Source organism: Bombyx mandarina, chromosome 04, assembly GCF_030267445.1.
Source record: "Bombyx mandarina strain Sakado chromosome 04, ASM3026744v2".
Taxonomy (NCBI): Eukaryota; Metazoa; Arthropoda; class Insecta; order Lepidoptera; family Bombycidae; genus Bombyx; species Bombyx mandarina.
This window is the reverse complement of record NC_143211.1, coordinates 16,973,439-16,998,598: the sequence shown is the minus strand read 5'-3', so window position 1 is coordinate 16,998,598 and position 25,160 is coordinate 16,973,439. Positions and strand designations below refer to the sequence as shown.

General features: G+C 35.4%; 4 protein-coding genes across 5 annotated transcripts; 1 reads left to right on the top strand and 3 right to left on the bottom strand.

Moving 5' to 3' along the window:
• Positions 1-24: 24 nt before the first annotated feature.
• LOC114253406 (uncharacterized) lies at positions 25-7,539 on the bottom strand. The gene is made up of 11 exons (XM_089727199.1): positions 7,240-7,539; positions 6,034-6,166; positions 5,148-5,300; positions 4,385-4,460; positions 3,790-3,877; positions 3,012-3,072; positions 2,540-2,675; positions 1,862-1,930; positions 1,698-1,759; positions 1,595-1,610; positions 25-1,512 (listed from the first exon to the last, which is right to left on the bottom strand). The coding sequence occupies exons 1-11, from the start codon at positions 7,423-7,425 to the stop codon at positions 108-110; spliced, it is 2,385 nt and encodes a 794-aa protein (XP_089583325.1). The 5' UTR covers positions 7,426-7,539; the 3' UTR covers positions 25-107.
• A 330-nt stretch (positions 7,540-7,869) lies between these two features.
• On the bottom strand, positions 7,870-15,861 carry LOC114253390 (uncharacterized). Its single transcript, XM_028188255.2, has 11 exons — positions 14,865-15,861; positions 14,478-14,613; positions 13,100-13,252; positions 12,007-12,082; positions 11,228-11,282; positions 10,900-10,972; positions 10,609-10,747; positions 9,824-9,877; positions 9,627-9,685; positions 9,536-9,551; positions 7,870-8,500 (listed from the first exon to the last, which is right to left on the bottom strand). The coding sequence occupies exons 1-11, from the start codon at positions 15,306-15,308 to the stop codon at positions 7,999-8,001; spliced, it is 1,707 nt and encodes a 568-aa protein (XP_028044056.2). The 5' UTR covers positions 15,309-15,861; the 3' UTR covers positions 7,870-7,998.
• A 907-nt stretch (positions 15,862-16,768) lies between these two features.
• LOC114253295 (uncharacterized) lies at positions 16,769-18,253 on the top strand. The gene has a single exon (XM_028188114.2). The coding sequence runs from the start codon at positions 16,907-16,909 to the stop codon at positions 18,242-18,244; it is 1,338 nt and encodes a 445-aa protein (XP_028043915.2). The 5' UTR covers positions 16,769-16,906; the 3' UTR covers positions 18,245-18,253.
• Positions 18,254-19,581: 1,328 nt separating this feature from the next.
• Positions 19,582-24,922, bottom strand: Mppe (Metallophosphoesterase). Of its 2 annotated transcripts, none has more exons than XM_028188247.2 (6): positions 24,754-24,922; positions 24,464-24,679; positions 23,787-23,949; positions 23,128-23,370; positions 21,937-22,162; positions 19,582-21,361 (listed from the first exon to the last, which is right to left on the bottom strand). In XM_028188247.2, the coding sequence occupies exons 1-6, from the start codon at positions 24,768-24,770 to the stop codon at positions 21,171-21,173; spliced, it is 1,056 nt and encodes a 351-aa protein (XP_028044048.2). In that variant the 5' UTR covers positions 24,771-24,922; the 3' UTR covers positions 19,582-21,170. The 2 variants fall into 2 exon arrangements, with proteins under 2 accessions (XP_028044048.2, XP_089583283.1); XM_089727157.1 differs by having other exon boundaries at positions 24,464-24,671; positions 24,754-24,891.
• Positions 24,923-25,160: the final 238 nt, after the last annotated feature.

Sequence of the window (25,160 nt, the reverse complement as noted above, 5' to 3'; positions counted from 1 at the left end):
AACATCATTAAACCACGAATATTATAGAAAACAGCTCATAACATTTTTACAATACAAAAATACAACAGATACACAAACGATTTGTTTGAAGTTATGGAAATGCTTAACTAGTAATAAAATCTGTAATGTTGGTCGCAAATAGAATCTAATTTATCTGTGTTGTTCCCCTCATCGTCGCTGTTTTCCGTCACCGCCGAGCTTACCATTGCATTATCGTTGGTCGTTTTAGAAACTTCCGAAGATAAATTTTTGAGGCTCATTGCTTCAAAATCGCTAGTCGTTTCATTATCTTTATCAATGACCTCATCTCCAAAACATCCCTTTGGGTTTTCATTTTGACTACTCCCCATTACACCAAGATCTTTTTTTCTGCGCTTACAGCACCGAACCTTTTGTTTTCCACTCCAAGAAATTAGAGATTTCCAACTAGACTTCGAAGTGTTTCTCTGAAGAATTGGATTTGATGTGTTTGAAGGATCTTTATTAACATTTTTTTCCACAGCGCTGTCCGTACACGGTGTGTGTCGGTGTCTACAACATTGTTTCGTACTTGAGTTACTCGAATGTTCGCTCATATCCTTAGATTTTTGGCGACCCAAGACTTCCTTTTTTTCTTGTGACTCTTTTACGTCATTAGTCGAAATTCGCTTGGCAACATCAAGATTTGAACTAAGTTTTTTATTCCAACATCTTAAACTTGCACTACTGGGAAGTTTTTCGGCACTGCGTTGACTGCTCTCTGAGGTACTATTCACCATATTATTTTGATCATTTTCAATGGATTCAGAATCCATTTCTTTTTTCGGTGTCGTTTCCATGTTACAATTTTCAAAACTTGTATCTGTAGTTATTATAGGACTTGTACTTTCTTGAGTGTCATTAGAGGATTTCACATCCAAATTTTGTTCAAAGACATTATCATAAGAATTCTCCACTTTACCATTCTTTTTTAAATCTTTATCAGAATCTTGCACGCTATCTTCTTTTTTTGCTGTAGTTGGGTCTTTGATATTATTTTCAGTTCTAAAGTCTTCTAATATCTCATTAATTTTATTTTGAGACTCTTCTATAATTGATGCCACTGATTGTTTTTGATTATTCGAATTTTGTGATTTTGTAACACAGCAGAGATTAGATTTTGAATCCAAAGTGCTATCGTCTAACTTATTTTTATTACTACTCAAAGACTTAGTTAGGTTTATCTCATTGGATTCATATTTGTTTGTAGGAGCATATTGGAATGGAATTTGTGGATCTTGTGTGAGAATCTCGTTTTTAATATCATCATCAGTTGAAGAAATATCTTTGAGATCTGTGCGTTGTTCTGTATCATTTAAAAAGTTTTCAGGAGTAGAATCAGTTATATTATTATCAAAACCACCTTCATACAAACTCTCCTGTTTTAATCTTCTAATACATTCCTTTTCTCGTTGCTTCCTTCTTACATCCGCAAGAGATTCACAAATTATATCTGTTTCCATCTTTATATCAGCACAATCATATTGGCTCTCTCTGAAATCACATTGTAAATTACAATTTTAAATTTAACAAATACAAATAACAGTTACTCTATTCTTAAAATTTATTAACTTACTTAGTCTGAAATATTTCTGAAAGTGAAAGTAAACTTATATCATTATCTCAGTCTAGTAAAGTACATATTACATTAACTAAAAATCTTTTCAAATTTAAATTACCTGGTATTTGAAATATTGAGGTTACCATGTCCTTTTTGACTTTGGAAATGTGTTGCTTAATCCTTAAACAAAATTTGTATATTGTTAATCCAACCATAGTATTTCCAAAATATTACATTTTGTTCAACCATACCATATACATAACCTCCCATAGGTATACTTACTCAGTCACGTGGAATAGTTTATCAATCGTTTTTTTAACATTTAAATAGTTTCGAGATTCCTTTGGTACGCTAAAAAACACATAGTATCGTTTACTATGAGACGACTAATTAAACTTATATAAAATAGCATAGTTTTGTCAACCTATGAAAAAATATTAGTCACTCTAGTTTTCTGTACCTACATTTTTATTTACTTTTTTAATACATCAATGTCTCAATCAATACTGATCTTTTCTCGATCTTAAGTTGTCAAGAATATGTTCTCACTTGGTTTAAGGGATGTACCGCTATTGTATTCGTAACTGTCAATTTGAGCCCAACAGAAATTCAACGCTTACATCCTCCCAACCGAGATCAGTTAATAGCCTCTATTTATCAACAATTTGTCATAATACATTATTAGATTTGGAATCGTTTCAGATGATTTCGTCGTCTTGTTTTTCTATCGCACCACTTTCAACAGTTTTTTGTTTCTTGGGCAATGTCCTTCTTCAAACGAGCTTTGACTGAAAATCTTCGACAGCTAGCAAAGGCTGAGCTGCTTCGCTGGTACTGCTATAAGTATAGTCTATAAGTGAAGGTGACAGCTCACCGTTTTCTCGACTATCTACTAATGCAATATAAATGCTATTTTAATACTGTTTTAGTCTAGAACTACAAATAAAATAGTAAACGTACTCCTTATAGGATGAAACTTGTAACTCGACACCTTCTATGTCACACAGAATGCTTTCGTCTGGTGACCCGAACAATATATGAGAATAATCTCCTATAATAAAATCTCCATCGTAATTAGTTTCCGATTGGGTGGAAACTGAAATCAAACACAAAATATAATATTTAATTATCCAAGGTCAAAATCGATCTATGAATAGGATTACATGCTAAATACGTGCATCCGCAGTGCGATTCCAGAGATCATTTTTGCGACGTACCATCCGGCTTTAGAATGAGCTCCCCTCCACGATGTTTCCCGAGCGTTATGACATGTCCATCTTCAGACGAGGCTTGTGGAGAGTATTAAACGGTAGGCAGCAGCTTGGCTCTGCTCCTGGAAATGCTAACGTCCATGAGCGACGGTAACCACTTACCATCAGGTGGGCAGTATGCTCGTCTGCCTGATCGGGCAATAAAAAAATTAAAAAAATACCTGAGCAATAGTATTGTTCACAAGTTCGATCAAGCCATAAGTCTTTGGGAGCTACTTTATCCTGAAAGATAATTGTATATATTAATATTGGATACATATATTCGGCACACAGCTCTGTGTGCTTAGTGCGAGTTTTTTTACGTTCTCGATCGATTAAACGATTAAAAGATAGCTCACATTTGTATGCAGTTGGAACAGCGCCCCTAGCGGTAAACGTACGCAAACGTTCCAACTCCTTACAAATTTGAGAGTTAACTTTTACGTTATCGAGTACGTTAAGAAACTCGCATTGTTGAGTTAAGCTCGCCATTTTATAACTTTTCGCAATTATTATATTGTATTAACTGTGTGTACAATAAAGAATAAAGCATACTGAACTGGTTGTCCGAGTCCTACTTTTGGTTTTATACCCTTCAATATTAAAAAATCAATACTTTTCCAACTTATTTTAATATACAAAACACACCGAATTTCATTATTATAAGGTTTAGATAAAGTGGAAATAATTAAAGCAATCACATCATCTAGATACATGTTACCTTTTTAAATTATTCAATCTTAAAATATATCTGTGACGAATCCAGTAAGATATTTTTAGCTAATTTTATTTAAATTACTAGAAAGACTACTAGAAATAGCAAAAAGCCACAGTGTGAAGTGTTTAGTCTGGATCACATTTACGAAGCATACGGCTAGCCCGGCTTTCGGAGAAAACCAAGAATAAATGAATTTACAAACGTGGTCATAAGGTCTGTGTGTTAAATCAATGAAAAAATACCTTTTCTTGCGTTACGTCTTCGCTAGTTTCATGGCCTTCGTCTGCGATGGCCATGCTTTCCTTCATTTCTTGTATGACCGCTGTAAAACTATACAGAATATAAATTAATCGAGCCCGTAAACGGGGTTACTTCCTAATCTAAATGGAAACGTGTGAGTCCAGTATTCATAATTTTCTAAACCACTAGGTCACATTACTGTTTACTTTACTTTTTTACTGGTAGGTAGGACCTCTTGTGAGTCCGCGCGGGTAGGTACCACCGCCCCGCCTATTTCTGCCGTGAAGCAGTAATGTGTTTCGGTCTGAAGGGTAGGGCAACCGTTGTAACTCTCAAATATATTAAGTGTATAATCTATGGTTGTAACTATACTGAGATCTTAGAACTTATATCTCAAGGTGGGTGGCGCATTTACGTTGTAGATGTCTATGGGCTCCAGTAACCACTTAACACCCGGTGGGCTGTGAGCTCGTCCACCCATCTAAGCAATAAAAAAAAAATAAAAAAAAACATTAAGGAAAAACGTCAAAGTACTAATTACACTTCAAATTGAGAAAGGATGATATCTAGGATCCACAGAGCAATTACGACGCTTACTTTTTTTCCTGAGTCCTGTTTGTGATGAAGAATTTCAAACATCCTGATAGACAAAACTCAGGGCCTCTTTCTATCACTGAAAATAAATTGTTAACATAAAAATTATGACAGCTTTTGTAGTTGCATATCAATTGGTAAATAGTATGGGAATTGGGAAATTTTAAAGTATTCAATTATAGGTGTGGGAGGAAGGTCGCAGACCCTAGTCAATAGCGTAGGTAGATAGTATTTCGCAGGATCTTCGAGTAAGTACGTTTTTAGTTTAGTAATGTGAAGTGTGATCACGAATGCTCATGGTTATCAATCTGATACCAATGGCATGTAATGCTGTCGTTGATATTACTGCCTATTTTATAATAACACGGCTTCTCCTTTACAAGTCAATTTTAGTTCTGGCAAATTCAGCATGCTTTCACAACGAATATTAACGTAAGAAATGAATTCAAGGAAGGATTAAAATATCTAAATTATTTCGATAAATTTTAATATATCAACATAACAATTGCTGAATTTACAGGGCGACAAAGTCACGGACTATCTTCTTTGAAACTTTTACCAGAGCCCACAGTCGCCAAAATAAAACCGCCATTTCCAAAGGTCAAAGTCATTGAAATAAAGGTTAATCTGTTTCCATCTCTTTCGCAACACGTAATGCTTCGCGGCAAATATTAGAAGAATCTGTAGTCATCACGGTAATTAATAATTTTCACTGCTCGTATGTTGTTAAAAGCTTGATAATTAGAAAAAAAAATCGAGTACTCACGTATTGCCCGTCCTTTTTCGCTCCTGTAAAATTCGGATTCTATTTTGACGGCTTCGACAAGGTTCGGCGGGAGAACACCGGCTGGCTTCGAATATCTTTTGATACGAAGGACGTGGAGCAAAACTCGCAGACCCCACCAATCGTAACGAAGCACTTAGTGAAAACAAAATAAGCCTGAATACTATTAATGTACTCAATCGAGAGATAAGGAACGGAACATGAATGCCAGGGAAATTTTACAGAAATTGCTTTAATATTTTTGTAAATTTTGTTCACCCTCTTTGTTCCGTTCTCTCTCATTTAGTACGCAAGTAATACTGGAACCGCCATGCGTTATGCGCTATTCGTTATATGGCTACGCCGTATTCGCCAAAATAATTTATCTAACAATACAATAACAAGAGGCGGTCAGGTAGCGATATCTTCTAAATATCCGTGAACAAAGTTGACAGTGAAGTCCTATACAGTGAATAAAGTTGTTTTTTTCCTGCCTAATCTGATAGCCTTGAGAGGCTATTTCAGCGTAACCTTAACTAGTAGGTAGAATCTACCACCGGATCAGAAACGCGACCCACTGAAAGCTCCGGCGAGAAACTCAGTGGGCTGTGTCTGTGGGTTAATTTACTCGTCGAGCCCTTCGTCACAAGCGACGGGTTCGACGAGAACGATGACGGGGAAGTTGCAGTAAGTATGATTGCAAGGTAACAATTTAAAACACGTATACGAGTATACGGGTCCGCCTGGATAAGATACATACTAAACAAAATGACATCTCAACTCAATCGAAACTACGATAAAAATCTTTACAACAATTAATATTAATTAGTTGTTTGATTGTCGATGTCAGATATCTAGTGTGGTCGCTCAAATTAAAACATTATCTTACAAAACGGAAGCCTCTTCTTAGGTAATAACGTGTTTCCTTTGCAAGAACACCGGCAATCTCCTGTTGGACAGACACATTTCAGCGCCAAGGGTGCTGTCCAGCTGACTGGCTCCAGTGGCAACGGTAGATTAGTCTAATGCAATGTTACTACGTTAACGAAGATTATAACTTAAACGTCTCTGGTTAGCGTAACCAATAAAAATAGAGACTTTAGGCAAATCTTTGTTGATAATTTAACACATACTCATTATTAGAGTTAGGACTCAGAACTAAATATTCCATCCTTCTCGGAGCCGTACCACCGCCGAACAGGGGGCCGGAGGAGGGCGTTCGTCTAGCTCGAGTGGCCTAGCTTGGCGCTGTACCGCGGAGACCGGCGTCACTGGTCGTCGACGATAGCCTCGACGGTTGGGCGTCCTCGGAGTGGCGCCGAAAGTCTGGTTGTAGTGTTGACTGCGAGAACCTATCTGATCTGTCTGGGTTCTGACAGCGGGCGAAGATCTAACGTTGTGTTAGAAAGTGCAAGGGGAGTCGCTACCCACTGGTAAGCCGCTAAAAATAGCCTTGGGTCCGCGGTCCGCCCCTAACATCTGCAGATCATCAAAACCACTTACCACGCGCACCCCTAGATGGCGGAAGCCCCTTGAATAAGATTCGCAACTTGCTCGATTTTTTATATTAAATATCTATCTTTACATTCATACAACAGAGGATCATTAAAGAACAAGGGATTTATTTATCAATAATAATATTTTATTGCTTAGATGGGTGGACGAGCTCACGGCCCACCTGGTATTAAGTTAAGATTTACTATTGCCCGCTTAGAAGAAATTAATGCCTCTAGATCTACCTACATAGTTGCATGGCTACACCGTTTTAGCTTTTAAGGCCACGAAAGCTTTATAAAATAGTTAGTCGTGTCATTTCGTAAACTAACCACCCTGCTTATTTCTGCCGTGAAGCATTAATGCGTTTCGGTTTAAAGGGTGGGGCAGCCGTTATAACTATACTTGAGACCTTAGAACTTATATCTCAAGGTGGGTGGCGCATTTACGTTGTCGATGTCTATGGGCTCCAGTAACCACTTAACACAAGGTGGGCTGTGAGCTCGTCCACCCACCTAAGCAATAAATAAATAAATAAACTAAGAGACAAGCCGTTTCTTAAATGGTTGGATTAAAATTATAAGCAAAATATGTAACTTACATAGGGTGCGAAATGTTTCCTTTCACAAACTTTCCTGCGAGATAATTTCCTTAGCTTGTTAATAGCTTTGTGAAGTCTCTCTTCTAATTCTTCAGTTGTTTTGGAAGACTTCCCAAACTGTTTCTCGTGCTCCTTTTGAAACCACTCCCTTTCAGCTTCAACTTTTCTTTCCAGCCAATCCGTCATTATGTTACTATGTTTTGAAATAAATTTCACATAGCTGATTTCGATTACTCCTGTAATTTTCTAAAGTCCCCAAATATGATTGTGATATTAAAGCTGTATTTGGATATTCATCGATCTATTGAATAATAAAAAGGATTGTACCGCCTTAAGCGTAATCACCGCACTTAAATGATATCAGTAAATTTATCGAATCTGACCTGTATACATAATGTGTATTGTGTATCAGTAGTGATCAGTAGTGATTACTTGCTAAGTGTTGTGTATTTTATAGGAAACTGACGGACTGTCATTTAGTTGTGTAAAAAGTTTCCCATTGAAGCTATGTTATTAATCATAACAAAATAATGAACAATTACAAATCGCTAATAAATTAAGTAGCGGGAATGCAGTTGAAACACCCGTGATACACAACACAAACATTTATTTAAAATATTTTAATCTTCAATTTTACATTTGCTACTTTTAAATAATATAAAAATTTCTTGACACAGACTGGTATGATTCATTGTCACTAACTGAAATATTATTATCGTTTTGATATTTTGGATCCAAATTGGTTTTATAAAATGTTTTCTAATTTTTACAAGGACTACAATCAATTTCATGATTAGATTGTTCATCTTTGAACGAAACTTTGTATTTCAATTTGTCTGACGATTTTTTAACGGAGAATCTTCTAGATTTTATCTTTCCTGATTCTAAATCAGATGCCTCAGGAGTATTTATAATATCATCATTAAGTAATTCTACAGATTCTTTGGAATTCGTCGTTGGAGATATCATTTTTATTTCATTGTTAGTATCATCCGTTTTCCTTGACATATCCGGCTTAGGAATACATCTTCTCATTTCAGTTTTAGAACTTTCTTTATCACAAGCGTCTGACAAATCTATATATTTTAAATACTTCCTGATTGAGCTTTTGGCTTTTTGTAGTTTCTGCCACGTTGTTACTTCAAGGTCTTCATTAGGTTTTTTCTTGGTTTTTTCTATTCGTTGACCGGATCTTTTACGGCTACACGATGTATAGTCATGACAGCATTCGCTCCCTTCTATGTCGACTTTAGACGTGTGCCTATTGAAAGTATAGATTGGATAGTCAAATACAAAATTGGCAAAGTAATTTTACGTTGCAATCTCAGATCTGGTGCCCACGTGAGATATTATATCAAAATTAAATTATTTTGTGTAAAATTATACGATGTAATGAGACAACTTTAAACAATTTTACTGTAAAAAACGACCATTTCATTTTTTTTCTATTTCCGTTGTGTGTTGAGTGGTTAGTTGCCCATGGACTTCAGCAATGTCAGGGGCAGAGCCAAGCCGCTACCTACCGTATACTGTAATTGTTATAGACCAACTAAAACCCTTTTTTTTATTTAGATGTTAATTATGATGCCCACAGACTTAATCGTAGTCTCGGAACCACAATTGAATTCCAATGAATCAGAACCCATCGTCTTTGCGGTAGGAATAGCCAAAACGATAGTACAAGCCCACAAAGGCTATGAAGTTTCAAGTTACACACCATACCACTACATATATAGTGATCGAAATAGAAATAATAGGCAGCGCATCTGAGTCACTGATGTAGTTTGGATGTCTATGGGCGACGGTTATCATTTCCCATCAGATGAGCCGTAAGCTCGTCTGCCTATCGAAAGCAATAAAATAAAAAAAATAGTAGATAGACGTCTACAAAGGTGCCTGGTTATCTGGTGCCTAGCTTTGAGATCGTTCACTTGCCATCGAATAAATAAAAAGTATTTAATAAATATGAAATAGCTTTTCATGCAATGAACTGCTTTTGTCAATACGGCTTTTCATGCAATGAATTGCATTTTGTCAATACGGCTTTTCATGCAATGAACTGCATTTTGTCAATACGGCTTATCATGCAATGAACTGCATTTTGTCAATACCTACGGCTTTTCATGCAATGAACTGCATTTTGTCAATACGGCTTTTCATGCAATGAACTGCATTTTGTCAATACGGCTTTTCATGCAATGAACTGCATTTTGTCAATAAGGCTTTTCATGCAATGAACTGCATTTTGTCAATACGCTGTCGACGAATGCAATTCAGTAGTGATTTTAATACTTACTTTGCGCTGTATTGATCTGCAATAAAACGTAAAAATATTAATTAACTTGGACTTACTAATACTTCAATTACTTAATGGGAAATTGTTTTACCTATCATCACGGAGATTGACGAATACAATTCTTTCATTTTGTGAAGGTGTTGTTTCATTCTGAAAATTGATTAATGTTTCAGGCTTTATATAATGAGTAAAACAGGTTAATGTATTTTTCAAGATATCAAATTCGTCCTTTATTATTGTATGCAAATCAGTGAATATTCATATCGGAATAAACAACATATAACTTACTCATCGACATGGAAAACTCTGCTAAGACTAAAAGCGCAAGGATCTGGAGGCTCTCTGAAATCAAAGTATTTTGTTTCAGTGTCGGGTGTAGTGGAACAAGCTAAATGTAATTAGTTCAGATTACATTGCGCACTCGTTTCTCCTGTGTTTCGTATTTATTGTCTAAGTCAGCTATGTGAAAAAGCGTGCTAGCTGTATATGGTAGTGAAGCACATTAGATAAATGAAAATTATTCTTAATTTTTATTTATTTGATATGCAGCACGCAATGCAGTCAAAAAGTCAGCTAGCATGGAGTGCGTCCGCAAGCTATTTTCTCTATACTGCTTGACAAATTAATATCGATTTATATCATAACTAGCTGTACCCGTCCGCTTCACTGGGCATTTAAAATTAACATTATTATTTCTCACCCACGTTCATCATTAACGCCCCCGCAACTGGTGTAGGGAGTCCAACACTCATATAAATATTAGCCTATCCATTAAGTACATGTATTTTCTACATGGATACCAAGTTTCAAGTCAATCAGATGCACGGTTCAGTAGTTATAACGGAACATCCGTAAAAACCACTGTAAATTTATATATTAGTATAGATATTGCTTAATTTTTATTTTGATAAAATTTACACATGTCTAAAACTTATTTTACTGCATTTTGTTTCATTACGATACTCAAGATCAAGTCTGGATGAATATGGAATTTTAAAAAATCGTGCAGTACAAAATTCGAAAATCAAGGATGTCAATTCCGTAATTTAATCTATAATCTGACAGTTTCGTACTCATTGTAAAACGATATCTGCAGTTTCTTCCCGTCCATGTCACTCATGAAGGTATTCTCCACTGACGCGTACAGGACGTGAGTGTAATCTCCCATTAATAATTCGTCTGATTCTTCATCGTTGTCAGTTTGCGTTGAAACTAAAATAAAAAATCAAAACACTTTTATCGCGCGTTCATTTGTTTAGTAGGGTAATCTGTGAACTAACGCAATAGACCTTATATCTTGACAGTTACGGTTCAATGTCCTTATTTTGTTCATATCTAATTTAAACGAATATTAAAACACAAACCAGTACACGTGAACCCATCACAATATCCTTCGGTGTCCATCTCATCTGGTACGTCAAACTTCGTACCACCGCTCTGTAAAATTCACATTAGCATAGATTGAAGCATCTGTCAAGTTACATAAAAATGTAGTTTCTACGCATTAAGTTAATTTGGCAATTATTTATGCGGTTGTAGAAAAGGAACTAAATTTTCATGGTCCACAATAAATGGAATGTAACATATACAAAGTAGGTCATTTAGAGTCGAAATCGTGTCCAAGACTCAAAAAACACGGAGACTCATGATGCCCTACATCATTGTAAGCATTGTAAGTGCGCCGATACTAACCTCCTGAAGTCCTTCAACGTCGATTTCTTGAATTTTCGCGATTTCAGCAGCCAATCTGAATACAAATTGAATTTAATAGAAGATGAAGTACTTACTCTTTATCGTGCTCACTTGGAGCGCCAGAGAAAGAACCCTATAGTATTCTTTAGAGTATTATTATCTATGGAAAGTAATTTAAAAACGTAATTCACTCACACCTTAATTAAAGGAACCTCTAGTTAAATGTTTCATTTAAATGATGTTTTATATTCATTTATATACATTTTTTTTTTTTTTTTTTTATTGCTTAGCTGTGTGGACGAGCTCACAGCCCACCTGATGTTAAGTGGTTACTGGAGCCCATAGACATCTACAACGGAAATGCGCCACACACCTTGAGATATAGTTCTAAGGTCTCAGTATAGTCACAACGGCTGCCCCACCCTTCAAACCGAAACGCATTACTGCTTCACGGCAGAAATAGGCGGGGCGGTGGTACCTACCCGTGCGGACTCACAAGAGGTCCTACCACCAGTAATTACGCAAATTATAATTTTGCGGGTTTCATTTTTATTACACGATGTTATTCCTTCACCGTGGAAGTCAATCGTGAACATTTGTTGAGTACGTATTTCATTAGAAAAATTGGTACTCGCCTGCGGGATTCGAACACCGGTGCATCGCTTCAACACGAATGCACCGGACGTCTTATCCGTTAGGCCACGACGACCACAAAATACATAATATTATTAGATTGTTAATAGGTATTATACATTAGTATTTAAAAAAAAAGGACTTACAATGCATTCGCTTGCGAACTCGATACTAAGTATTGTAAGCAACCGGACATGCAAAACTCTGGACCTTTCTCTGTCACTAAAAAAACAATAGTTAAATGTATCAATGAGCATCAATTAATTAAAACTACGGACATGGACAACTGTCATCAGTGACCACGAAAACTGTAATGAATTCGAAGCGTGGGAATTAACGCGATAAAATATAATTTATAAAATATTTTTACCATGTATATTACTCGCGGGTCTTAGAAAACAGCCTATTTATTACATTAATAGTTTATTTCCCTCACCGCGAACAAACCATAATATAAATAACATTTTTTATAAAATAAAGGACTTGTTTGTGGACCCTTGGGTCCTATCATAGCTAGGAACACCTATGCCACCAAGTCTCTGCCACGTCTCGATAAAGAGACTGTGGCACGGTAATCAGGTAGCTTCCTTTATTAGACTTTTCCATAATACATAATTTATTTACATCATTTTGCGTACTTTTGCGGTGACGCAGTAATGGGTTACGGATTTTAAAGACTGTATACAGGATTTAAGACTTCAGCTGTGTTTCAAGATGGGTGACAGCAATCACGTTGTGATATCTGTGGGCCCCAGTAACATAAAAAATGGCGAGCCATGTGCTCATTGTATTCAAAATAGAATTAGACTTAATCCGGGTGCAATTTTTTTTAAATTAGTAAGTAGAATAGTGAGGACGCAATGCGAAGACCGTTCCGTATAGGGCCTCAACGTGTGAGGTTACACGGGCTATGGCATAAACCGCTATGACTGAAAACTACCCTCGCCATGGCCTCACTAGATTACTGATTTATTGAATGGATTTTTTAATACATTTCTATTTTACATTTCCATTGAAATTCGTCATTGACATAACTTTATGTAGTGACCGGTTAGTCATTCCGATTTTGCGAAGGGACTGAATACCTCAATCTCAAATAGGCAGATTGGTCCAAGTCTAAAATTAAATTAAATAACAGCACAATACGTAAAGTGAATTTATATGTGCTCACGATTGGCAGCTTGACGAAAATTATTAAACAGAGGAAGACAACTTTTTAAATGGTATAGAAAAACTCACGTATTATACGTCCTTTAGGACTTTTGTAAAACGCAGATTCTTTATTGACAACAGCAACTAGTTTTGGAATGAGGGTACCAGCTGGTTTTGGATACTTCGCACAATGGAACAACCATAAAAATCGCTTAACACCGATCCAATATGGACACAGTCCTAAGGAAAACAATATTTCAACATTTTCAACTTTTTTTCTTTTCCTTATCGCTAGTAGCCGGGGCTATACCAGATTTTCAATACTGTGGCTTTTAACTGCTTTTAACTACGCGTTTCTTCTCGAATACCGAGGGCTGAATACCACTTAGAGCTTTAATTTCTCTTATTATATCGAGAAAGCGATTACTTTGAATATTATTGTGGTCAATGAGATGCTCAACAAAATGCCCCATACATATGTATGGTTTTAAATAAACTGATGTGTCCATTAAACAAAATTTCATCAACTAGTTTTACTCAGTGAGAGTAGATATTGTCCAGTGTTAATAATCTCAGGCAAAATCGATAAATGCCATCAGTCACCCTTCATACAGTCGACGCCATTAGCGTAATTTAAAATAATTTCAGTTCATGTCATTCTCAAGAGAAGACATAAATTTAATATCAAATATTGTTGTATTTAAGTATATATTAGTAGAATTAGTGGAAGCATGACTTGCGGTGCAACAATTAACAGACACATTTCAGAAGGCAATAGACACCAGTGTGCTTAGTGCGAGTTTTTTAACGTTCTAGATATCGTAAAAGTTACCTCTTATTTGTATGGAATGGGATCGTTTGCCTACGTTTGCCGCTAAGGGCGCTGTTTCAACTGCAAACAAAAATGGCTTAACTTTTACGTTATCGAGAACGTTAAAAACTTGCACTAAGCACACTGAACTTTATGTTTATTTAAGAGTGATCTATCCAAATAATTCAAATTCTACTCAGCGCGCTTTCTACTCAGTCGTTGAAATCTTCAGGATGACTAGGCAGGCAGGGTGCTATGTTTAACTGCTAGTGTTACCAGATGCAATGTTACAATTTAAATTCTAAGGATTTATTCAGCAAACTATACAAATACATTAGACTTGCCGGAAGATAATGAAAAGTCTTGAAGCCCACATTTTTTTTATTGCATAGATGTCAAAACGAGCTCACAGCTCACCTGGTGTTAAGTGGTTACCAGAGCCCATAGACATTTACAACGTAAATGCCGCCACCTTGAGATATGAGTTCTAAGGTCTTAGTATACTTACAACGGCTGCCCCACCCTTCAGACCGAAACGCGTTACTGCTTCACGGCAGAAATAGGTAGGGTGGTGGTACCTCCCGTGCGGACTCACAAGAGGTCCTACCACCAGTATATGGATGGACTATTGTGAACTATTTTTATTAAACTTACGTCTAGGTATTTTTTGAGCTGGCAACAAATAGTTTTTCCTACACGAGCATGTGCATATCGTTGCTGGACACGTGCAGGCTAGAGCTAGTGGAGTGTCATCCCAATTTACTTGCTCTAGCATTAGTTCGCGCTGGATCTAGTACATACAATAAAATAAATTCCAAACATTCTTCTTATCAGCCCATGGACGTCCACTGCTGGACATAGGCCTCCCCCGAGCCTCACCACAAAGACCGGTCCTGCGCTGCCTACATCCAGCGGATCCCCGCGAACCTCAATAGATCGTCGCGCCATCTTGTGGGAAGCCTACCCACGCTACGTCTTCCAGTACGCGGTCGCCACTCAAGAACTTTAAAAGGTGTGATGAAGTACAAAAGTATATCTTACCGGTGGAGCATAAAACAGTCGATCAAAAGCAATGCACTTAGACTGCCATTTTAATCCATTAATAGCCTTCTCTAAGCGCTCCTCCGCATCGTGTTTCGGAGGTTCCCCAATTTGATTGGTGTATTCTCTCTTATACCAGTCATTAACTGAATTACTTTCTTGCTCCTTTTCAGTACTATTATTGACGTTATAAACAATTACTTCATTTTTTACATATTCCGAATTTAGTCTTCGCGAAAATCGTTTCTTTTTATTCTTTAATAACAAGCTTACTAAAGATTGATATGAATCAGACATTCGTTTTGTTAGAGTTTTCCAGTATGGTAGTTGTCTACAGGATAATTCATTACTAGGGCCAAAGTCTTGGGATACTAAAAAGCTTTCGTTAATCCATTCTAAAGATTCATCATGTCTAGGCGCCTCTGGAAAAATAACTGTGGCCATTTTATAATTTTAAACATACATATGATTTGGTAGTAACAAATGACCTCGTCAAAGATATTAAAAATACAAGGTTAGCACGTATATTTTCTGTGACCTATTAAATAACCAACAGCAAATCCTAAATTAGACATTTTATCCACTACCTATCATAAACCATAGTGTAAGACAAAATAATTCTGTCAAAAAATATGCCTGCTAAAAATTACCAGGAAATACCATAAAATAAAATAATGGCGAATCCATGACTCCATTAATAGTCGTTATATTAATCATAAAGTTTTAGTTTAATGAAAAATGATGATTTTATTTGCCTATTTATACGCTGGTGACTAAGGGGCCATTCCAGCTACGCGAAGACGGGCAGGTGGGCTGAAGCGCCCAACCGAGAGTGTTTTCTAACACTAGCCTTAGCAAGAGCAGTGCTTCGCAGAATCTACCACCGGGTTGGAGTCGCGACCCACTAAGAAGATCCAACGAGAAACTCAGCGGCTTGTGTCCGGTGCTTAAAGAACCTAAAAGCACCGACAGTGGACCCGGGGAATCCAACAACCTGGATCGGATATGAACGATTATAATTATTTATAACATTAGTATACCTAATAAAGTCCTGAGACTCAATAGGATCAATCAGATTCGGCCTTAGAACGCTAAGTAAAGAAAATAGAAATAAAGAGAATGGATATAAAGCGCAATAAAAAAGGAAGGTAACTTTCAAGAATACAAAATTGCGTAACAATTTACAACTATACAACGTAGGAAAACTTCCTAAATCCTTTGTCTAACGCGAATCAAAAAAATATAATTTTGACAAATGACAAATTGACAAATTCCACAATAGCTCCATCATAGACTACTTCAGTGAGCTCCATAGATTATACACTTAAAATAGCTCCTTTTTGTTTTGGTTTGGAAAAACTGTGGATAAACTGCAGTGATTTCAAGTGAAAGACTTTTTGGCGGGAACGCGAGGAGTGAAGTTGTGTGATTTGTTTTATTTTGTCTATTTAGTGTTTTTTCAGGTTTAAATGTGTAATAACGGTGGTTTATTAACTGTTTAATATCTGTAAAAGTGCACAAATGTGGGAAAATGAAACAAAGCCGCTGGACGTCACTTCTCGGGATCCTCCAAAAAGTCCAATGAAAAAGTCTCAGTAGATGACCACCATTTTACTGAGATTATATTTCATCCCATATCATCTCATCTCATTTCATTTGATTTCATCCCAGTTGATTAATGTCTCAAATCAATCATCTTCATTTCATTTCATAATTTTTCATAAAAATAAGAAAATAAATTAAAATAAGACATGACTTAAAGGTCTTAGTTACCAGGTCATAAAATCCCTTAAAAAAAAATTTTCAAGTGAAAAAGTTGAAGGCTATGTTTGTTTGTTTTGAAGAAGAAGTTGAAGGTGCTCTAATGAAAAATTGTGTTTTTGTTATAATTAAAAATAAAATTTTAACAAAAGATCGTGCTCAAATAAAAGAATTGTAGTTTTAGTACATAAAACATACATACAACATAAAACCATATCTAGCTCTGTGAAAAATTAGTTTGGATAACGTCGAGCTTCCAGATTCTCAATAGATTATTCACGATGTTTTTTTACGAAGAAAACTCAACGTTGAATTCTACGGAATATAAACGATATCATGAGTCGTTTATGCAGAATAATCATGGTTCAACTTTACTTCATACATTTTTAAGTATATCCTTCACAGTTCAATGTGCACTTATAGTTTCTTTAATGAAGTTGAAAAATTATATATACGAATATGTAATTATAATTTTACCTTTAATATGTGCTCATACAATACTATCAAATTATATTTATGAATTAAATTTATTCATATTTCTTCTATTAACCTACAAATTTAAAAATAAAATTAATTTGAACACAATTAGTAACAAGTTGAAACAAAAGAATATTTTAAATAATAATATAATTACTAGCATAACTTATGTCCGCGGGCTGACTTATTTAATAACAGTATTTTGTATATTAGCTGTTGATTTCAAATTCTTTCCTAGGCATTTAGCTAAAACTGAAAGATATGGTTATAGTTTAATGGATACTGGAGTAGGACTGTTTGTACTGATAAGTGGATTAGTCCATAAAGATTTACACAGTCACAATTTTGTTGCCATTCTAAGAAGCAATATAAAATTTGTTTCCATATTATGTATATTAGGAGTATTTAGATTTGTAAGTATTAAAAAGTTGGATTACCAAGAACATATATCGGAATATGGAGTCCATTGGAATTTTTTCTTTACCTTGGCCATTTGCAAATTAACTTCAACAATACTCCTACATTTCACAAATAGATCACTGTTTCTTAGTATGTTTATGCTCATGTTACATGAAGTTCTATTATACAATGGACTTCAAAACTGGGTGTTCAGTGATAATCCTCGTGTATCATTGCTATCTGCTAATAGAGAAGGCATATCTTCTTCCTTAGGATATGTTGCTTTATACTTATATGGAGCCCACACTAAAACAATACTGAGCAATCAAAGTTTGCGAAAACTTGACATTTTGTCATATTTATCATTAAATTCATTACTATTATGGGTTTACCTTAAAAGTTTTGAGCAAATTATACCACCTTCTAGAACATTAGCCAATTTAACCTACTGCTTGTATTTAGAAGCAATTTTCATCACAGTATTACTATTATTGTTTTTCTTAGATATTACGATTTATGACAAAAATGAAAAGAATATATTATTTGTTCCATATATATTGCAAAATGTAAATAAAAATGGTTTATTGTATTTCTTAGTATCTAACATATTGACGGGAGTTATAAACATGTCCATAAGACCTTTGTTTGTATCAAGTACATACACATTATTAATTTTAAATACCTATATGATAGTAACTATTGCTATTACTGTATTTTTGAATAATGTGGGTATTAAATTATGAAAAACAAAACATATAATTCAATATTCTTATTTTTTTATCTAACATTTACATGTTACATGTTTTTTATCTAACATTTACACATTTACATTACTTGCCATATACAAAAATACATTGAAATTTTTACAGGACATATTATAAAAAATGATTGGCAGCCCAGGCAATCTATTATGATAACACAATGGTTAACCATATCTATGAAATACATCATGAGCCCAGATTTTAGTTCTGAGGAAAAAACAATTCAAGAATTTCTAAACATTGGTTAGTACAATGACAGATGAAAAAAGCTTCATAACCTGTACCTTCCATACAAACCATACAGACACAGTATTTGTTCTACACATTCTCCATTTATCAAGAACTACATTTTGTTTGAGTAATAGTTCATACATAAAGAGTGTAATTATATATCCAATGGAATGATTGTTTATTAATTCATTAAGTACGAACGACGAACCAACGAATTGGGAACCAGAATATTACATCATTACGTATTTAATATACTTAAATAATAATTTTGAGATATTATAGTTAATTGTACAGTTTTCATGGCTATATGTTTTATTATGTTTAGTTTCAATTTTATTACATAATTTATTAGTCTTAATAAAAAATATTAATTCTCCATAGGTAGCATTTATAAATAAATAAAAATTGTTAAATATTTAATATTTTTATTACTTTTTTTTTCTCCACTTTATAAAAATAAAATATTAATATTTATCAAAAGGTAGATAAATAAATTCGGGTATAATAACCGGCAAACTTCTTGAGCATTTGTTGACGTAGTGGGGGTAAGTTTGCGCATGGTACACTCACGTGCAAAAACATTACTTACTCTGCGTCATAATGCTATTAAATTATTAAAATCAACATATGTATTTATTTATATATTTATTAGAACATCAACAAAACATATAGGTTAATAATTGTAATAATTTAATCTTGGGGTAAAATAGATATTCCTTCTATTAAGTAAAAACTAGAGCTGTTGCCAGGTCTTGGTTCAGTTGAAGCGAAGCTGGTATTTGTAATTTTTTTTTCGTTATCATAATCTTGACCATCATCATCACTGTTTTCATCACCCGAGTTGCTATCATCGTGATGAGTCGACATAGGGATCATCGGTGTAGTTTACAACTCGGTCGGTTCGGTCTACTTTTTTGTCTATAATTAATTATTTTTTGAATGTATTCGATTCGTAGTAATCGAATGTTACTTTTTTCATTTACCAGCTTCCGATTATTTTCTGTTCTTTTTTTCCATCTGAAGCCTAGCTCTTTCATTATTCGTCGTAAGCTTCATTCCGAGCCATTAAAATTTATATCTTCTTTAAATTTTTCGAAGCCTTTCTACGGTACGGAGTTTCGCTGCTTGTTATGTAGTTATTATGATTACATCTTTTTATTACAGATTGAACGAAACTATCCATTCCGGTAACTTTCTTCTTCCCTGATCTTTTCTTACCCGGAGTCCGAAACACGGCGAGCAAGCCAGAGCCTTTAGCTTCGTTAATAATGCACCTAACAGTACTCACTGATGTTTTTGTTGCTTCCGAAGTCTGTTTTAATTTTTCCATATCATTCTTCCCCTGTTTTATAAAGAAGCAATATACGTCGTACACAAATTTTCTACCCTTTCTTTTAAGTACTACACCAGTTTGTCACGGCATAGTGTATGTTTTATAAAAAATCAACAAACACTCAACAAATAGCAATGGCAACAAAGTCCACAAGCAATTATAACAAATAACTTAACGATTAATAACGATAGACTTTCCACTGTACGCAAGCGTACTTTTGGGAGCAAGCGGAATGAGGGCGCGGTGCGGGACGCAAGGTTCGACTGATCTACCAATAACGCGCTCGATACGATTTCCCCTGCCGTCGCGCCTCACCCTCACCACCAAAGTGATCTAAAATTCGGTTCTGCGCAGTCAAGGTCATTTGCTCAAGAAGTTTGCCGATTACTATAACAAAAAATATTTACATTATTATAAGTTATTTTTACACAAACATTTTGTAAAACTCTGAAAGGAAATAACAGCTGGCAAGTTCTTTAGTCTTAAATTTCTTAAACATATTTATTTTCGTTGCAACTCAATATATTTATTTGCGATAGTTACTTTACGTTTTTTGTCATCATTACGTATTTTAAACAACTTACCAAAGTCAATATCATGACTATTGTTAGTAAAAAAAATCTACTTGTTTAATGGTGGTAGGTAGCGGCTTGGCTCTGTCGCTGGCATTACTGAAGTCCATGGGCGACGGTAACCACTCACCATCAGGTAGGCCGTATGCTCGTCTACCTATGCGGCAATAAAAAAAAAGTGTCATGCCAAAGCTTACATTTTCGTTACCTACCCGCATATTATATAAAAATTGTTCAATACCTACTACTCATGTTGATTTCATGACGGGTTTCGAGTTTAAATAGAAATCTACCTGCTGTTTAATATGAAATGGTATTGGGTAGAAATCTAAGACAGGTTAGTAATGGTAGGTGTAAGTTTCAGCTCAACCGCTCATTGGATCTGACAATATTGCGACATATTTGAATATGCCGATCAACGCAAAATCTCTCAACAGTGAGGAATCTTATGAAATATAGTAAAGGATTTCCGTTGAAGTCTCTTTTCTTTATAATCTATCACATGACCTTGGCACTCCATCGTATTTCATACTTGCGTATGGATTAAATTCTCGAGAATAACACCGAATAAAGATAAATTAACTATAGACAACGGAAAATAACGTGACTATATATAGAGTTATCATTAAACACAACAATATAATTTAAACAAAAGTTAATTAATTCCATTAAAGCTCAAATCAATGAGTAACCTTGCTTAAAGCTTGCTCAGAGTAAACTAATGAAAATTCCAATTCTATAAGTAGGTAATCAGTATTCAACGGTTTTGTTATTATACTCTGTCCAATAATGGCACTTTATCAGTGGCCCAGTTCATCGTTGGCTTCCTGTAACTGACCCAAGCCGCGCAGTATATTACAAAGTAGATCTGCAGTATGATGAAGGCTACTAAATAAATGAATAAGTAGGGAAACCTTCGCGACGACCAGAAGACTGTGTAACGCAAGTTCTGATTGTTGTTCTCTGAAAAGACGATCAAGATATCTATTTAATATGTGCACACGTAAAAGGTGAAACATTTTTACGCGTTGAAAGGAAGAGAGAAGAGAATGGGGTGCATTCGAAGAGACCTACACTCAGCATTGGGTGGACACGGGTTGAAGAAGAGAAATATTTAATTCTTCTATATGTATGTCACAGAACCTCGTGAAGAATTCAGTGACATATACAATTCTTACATTGTTTCAAAATACCAGGTATATTAATAAGATCTAATAAAAAAATTAGGCAATAACATTTAAACTTTAAGATTATTATTTGTTTTGCCCTTGTAGGCAGACGAGCATACGGCCCACCTGATGGTGAGTGGTTACCGTCGCCCATGGACTTCAGCAATGCCAGGGGCAGAGCCAAGACGCTGCCTACCGGTTAGTACTCTCTCCACAAGCCTCGTTTGAAGAAGGACATGTCATAGCGCTCGGGAAACACCGTGGAGGGGAGCTCATTCCATAGCCGGATGGTACGTACTTTAAGATGGCAACCCTGTCATGTCGTTATTTTAAATATTACATATTGAACCATTTAAAAAAAGTAATTACCAAGTATGGCAGCACCATAACCAATTTGATCTGTGCCCATCCTATATGAACACGTAGGAACGTAAATTTCATACAAATGATCGTCTTTGGTTGACACGTTCAGGACGGCGCTCTCTGAGGTTAGCATGTGTGAGTCTCGATTGGTCAGTTTTCGACTCTGTCTGATATATTTTGCCTCGTGCTCGTGAGCGCAGAAGTATATATCTGGTTTTATTTCATTATTCACCTGGAATATGAAATCGAAACTGTAAAGAGGTAGCCCTGTACAAATTTATAGAAGCAATTATAAGTTTCAATACAATTGGAGTGAATTTTCTTGATTTTTGATTTGATTGATAGTGTCTGGACAGCCATCAGTAGTTTCTTATAAATTGCACTAGGTGGCTGCACGATCTTACAGCCTACTTGATCATAAGTGCTCCCTAAGCCCATAGATAGCACAACATGGATGCCACCACCAACCTTATTTTATTGCTTGGGTTGTTGGACGAGCTCACGGCCCACCTGATATTAAGTGGTTACCGGAGCCCATAGACAACTAAAACGTAAATGCCGCCACCTACCTTGAGATATGAGTTCTGAGTTCTTACAGTACAATGGCTGCCCCGCCCTTTAAACCGAAACGCATTACTGCTTCACGGCAGAAATAGGCAGGGTGGTGGTACTTACCCCTACGGACTCGCAAGACGTCCTATCATCAGTAATTACGGAAATTATAATTTTGCGGGTTTGATTCATTGTGGAAGTCAATCATGAACATTTGGTATTTCCAAACACTAGTGCATCACAAGATATTAGTGCACCGAACATCTTATCCTTTAGGCCACAACGACGGCCTAGCGGAATTAGCACAAGGTCCAGCGATGATGGAAAATACTGGGGATTTTATAGAATCCAAAAATTTTAATATTAACTAAATATGTTAAATTGTAATAATATGTTAAATATATTGTATATAGATTAATAGCTATAGAACACCCAGACACAGGTGAAACAAATCTGTTTGTCTGAAGTGAAAATTGAGGATACAGCCTTTGATGTTAGCTAGTGACACTAATCACTGAATTGAACTTTCATGACACCCATTGCTATATTAGTATCGATAAAAAAATCAAGCATAGACTCAAAGTGAATACATTCAAATAAATTTTCATTCCTGGTAATAGAAAAAACCACAGTACTACTACTTACTTCATGACCAAAAGCATGTCTGTATGTAATAGGATAATGTGAGACCACAATCCTGTATTCATTGCCATTCCCCTTAAGTTTCTTTGGGAAACTGTTCGTTATACCATTAGCTTTGTAAAATGTTATATTCCGGAATGTCACCGTTTCTGGTTGTTGGTAGACTTTGTTGAACTCTTCAATTTTATCTTTCTTAATCGGTTCATTCTCACCACCTATATCATTATCACCTGGTATCCAAATTTGCTGAAACAAGATGAAATATAAGTGTATGTGAAGTTAGTTTATTAGTAGTGTTTTATTATGAGCTCAGAGTGGTAGAAGTAATCTGCATATTTCTGCTTCAAACCAGTTAAAAAAATATTTATTGCCCTTGTAGGCAGACGAGCATACGGCCCACCTGATGAGTGAGTGAGTGAGTGGTTACCGTCGCCCATGGACTTCAGCAATGCCAGGGGCAGAGCCAAGCTGCTGCCTACCGCTAATAGGTTTAATGGGAGGTACAGTAATTATACAATACAATTTAAGATGGCTATTTCTATGAGTTGCAGAACTATTTAAGAGTTGGCCTGTGTACTGATCTTTAGTAACACAAAAAGTATTATGTTGACAAAGATATTGCTATATATTTTATATTTAAGTTATATTTCAATAAATCTCACCACTATAGGATAATCAACTTCAAATATATCAGACAGTCTTTTTACATAGCTATGGTATTGTTTCAAGGTGGAAATGGAACCCTCATCCATGAGGTCACCCATGTACACAATAACATCTGGCCTGAAGCGCTGTATAACAACTCTAAATGTTGACTTAAGGTAACTGAAAACAAAAAGCCTTAGTTAAAAGAAAAAGAAAATTAAGCTCAAATATATGATTGTATTTGTTTTTTTATTGTGAATTGTAGTGGTGGTGGACCCAATTGTTTAATGCTCTTATTGAAAAAAAAAGAACATCACTGGTCCTTAGATATACTCGCTTAGCAAGTATATAGCAATAGGACAACCAAGAATATTACTTCTTGACATATTTAACATAATGCAGAAGAATGTATGGGATGTAAACTGTGATAAAAAATGCCGTCACCTACCTTGAGATATGAGTTCTGAGTTCTTACAGTACAACAGCTGCCCCACCCTTCAAACCGAAACGCACTACTGCTTCACGGCAGAAATAGGCGGGGTGGTGGTACCCACCCGCGCGGACTCAAATAGTAGACGCGATAGTTGTATTAAGCACACATAGGTGTAGCAAAGAATCAACATAATAAGTATTACAATATTTATTGAATATTTAATAGTAGACCTGAGATCTTAGGATTACAGTGATGACTTACCGGTCACTATCCCAATTAATTGGATAGCTAAAAGGTGCCGGCACCGCTATGTCGCCCTGTATCTGAGGATCTGCTACGAACAGTATCTTGATGCAAGATGAGTCGTATTCGACGCACTCCAGGGTTCTCCAATACCAAGCCTGCATCGGATATATTAACCATTCGCTATATAGTAAACATCCTATTATTGCGGCTGCGAAGTACTTCACTGTTGAACTGAAATCATTCCAGATGTTTGAAATAAAAACTATTTGATTTTACTTATTGACTTTAATAATTATCTACAACACCTTCTTTTAAGATACATGTCCTGCTAATTTTCTCTTTTTTAATGTCTCAAAACATAATAAATGTGTCTATAATATGTAGGTAATTATAATATTATGATACCATTAGTTAAATGGGTTGTACTTTACAGGTAGGTAAACAAATATTTTTTTCTTGAGTTTGTCACATGTCAAGATAAAGGATTTCATTTTTAACTTGTCTTATTGGGCTGGCAAAAGGACCATAGCTCATACACTTTCAACACACGAAAAGCGAGTTAATATGAATTAAGGAATAGACTGAAATGTAATCGAATTAATTAATACGAATTCTAATCCTCTCAACAACGTATTAGAAGTTTATTGAAATTTCAATGGGCCTTATGTAAAGACTCGATAGTTCATGCCAGTTTTAATAAAACAATGTAAAC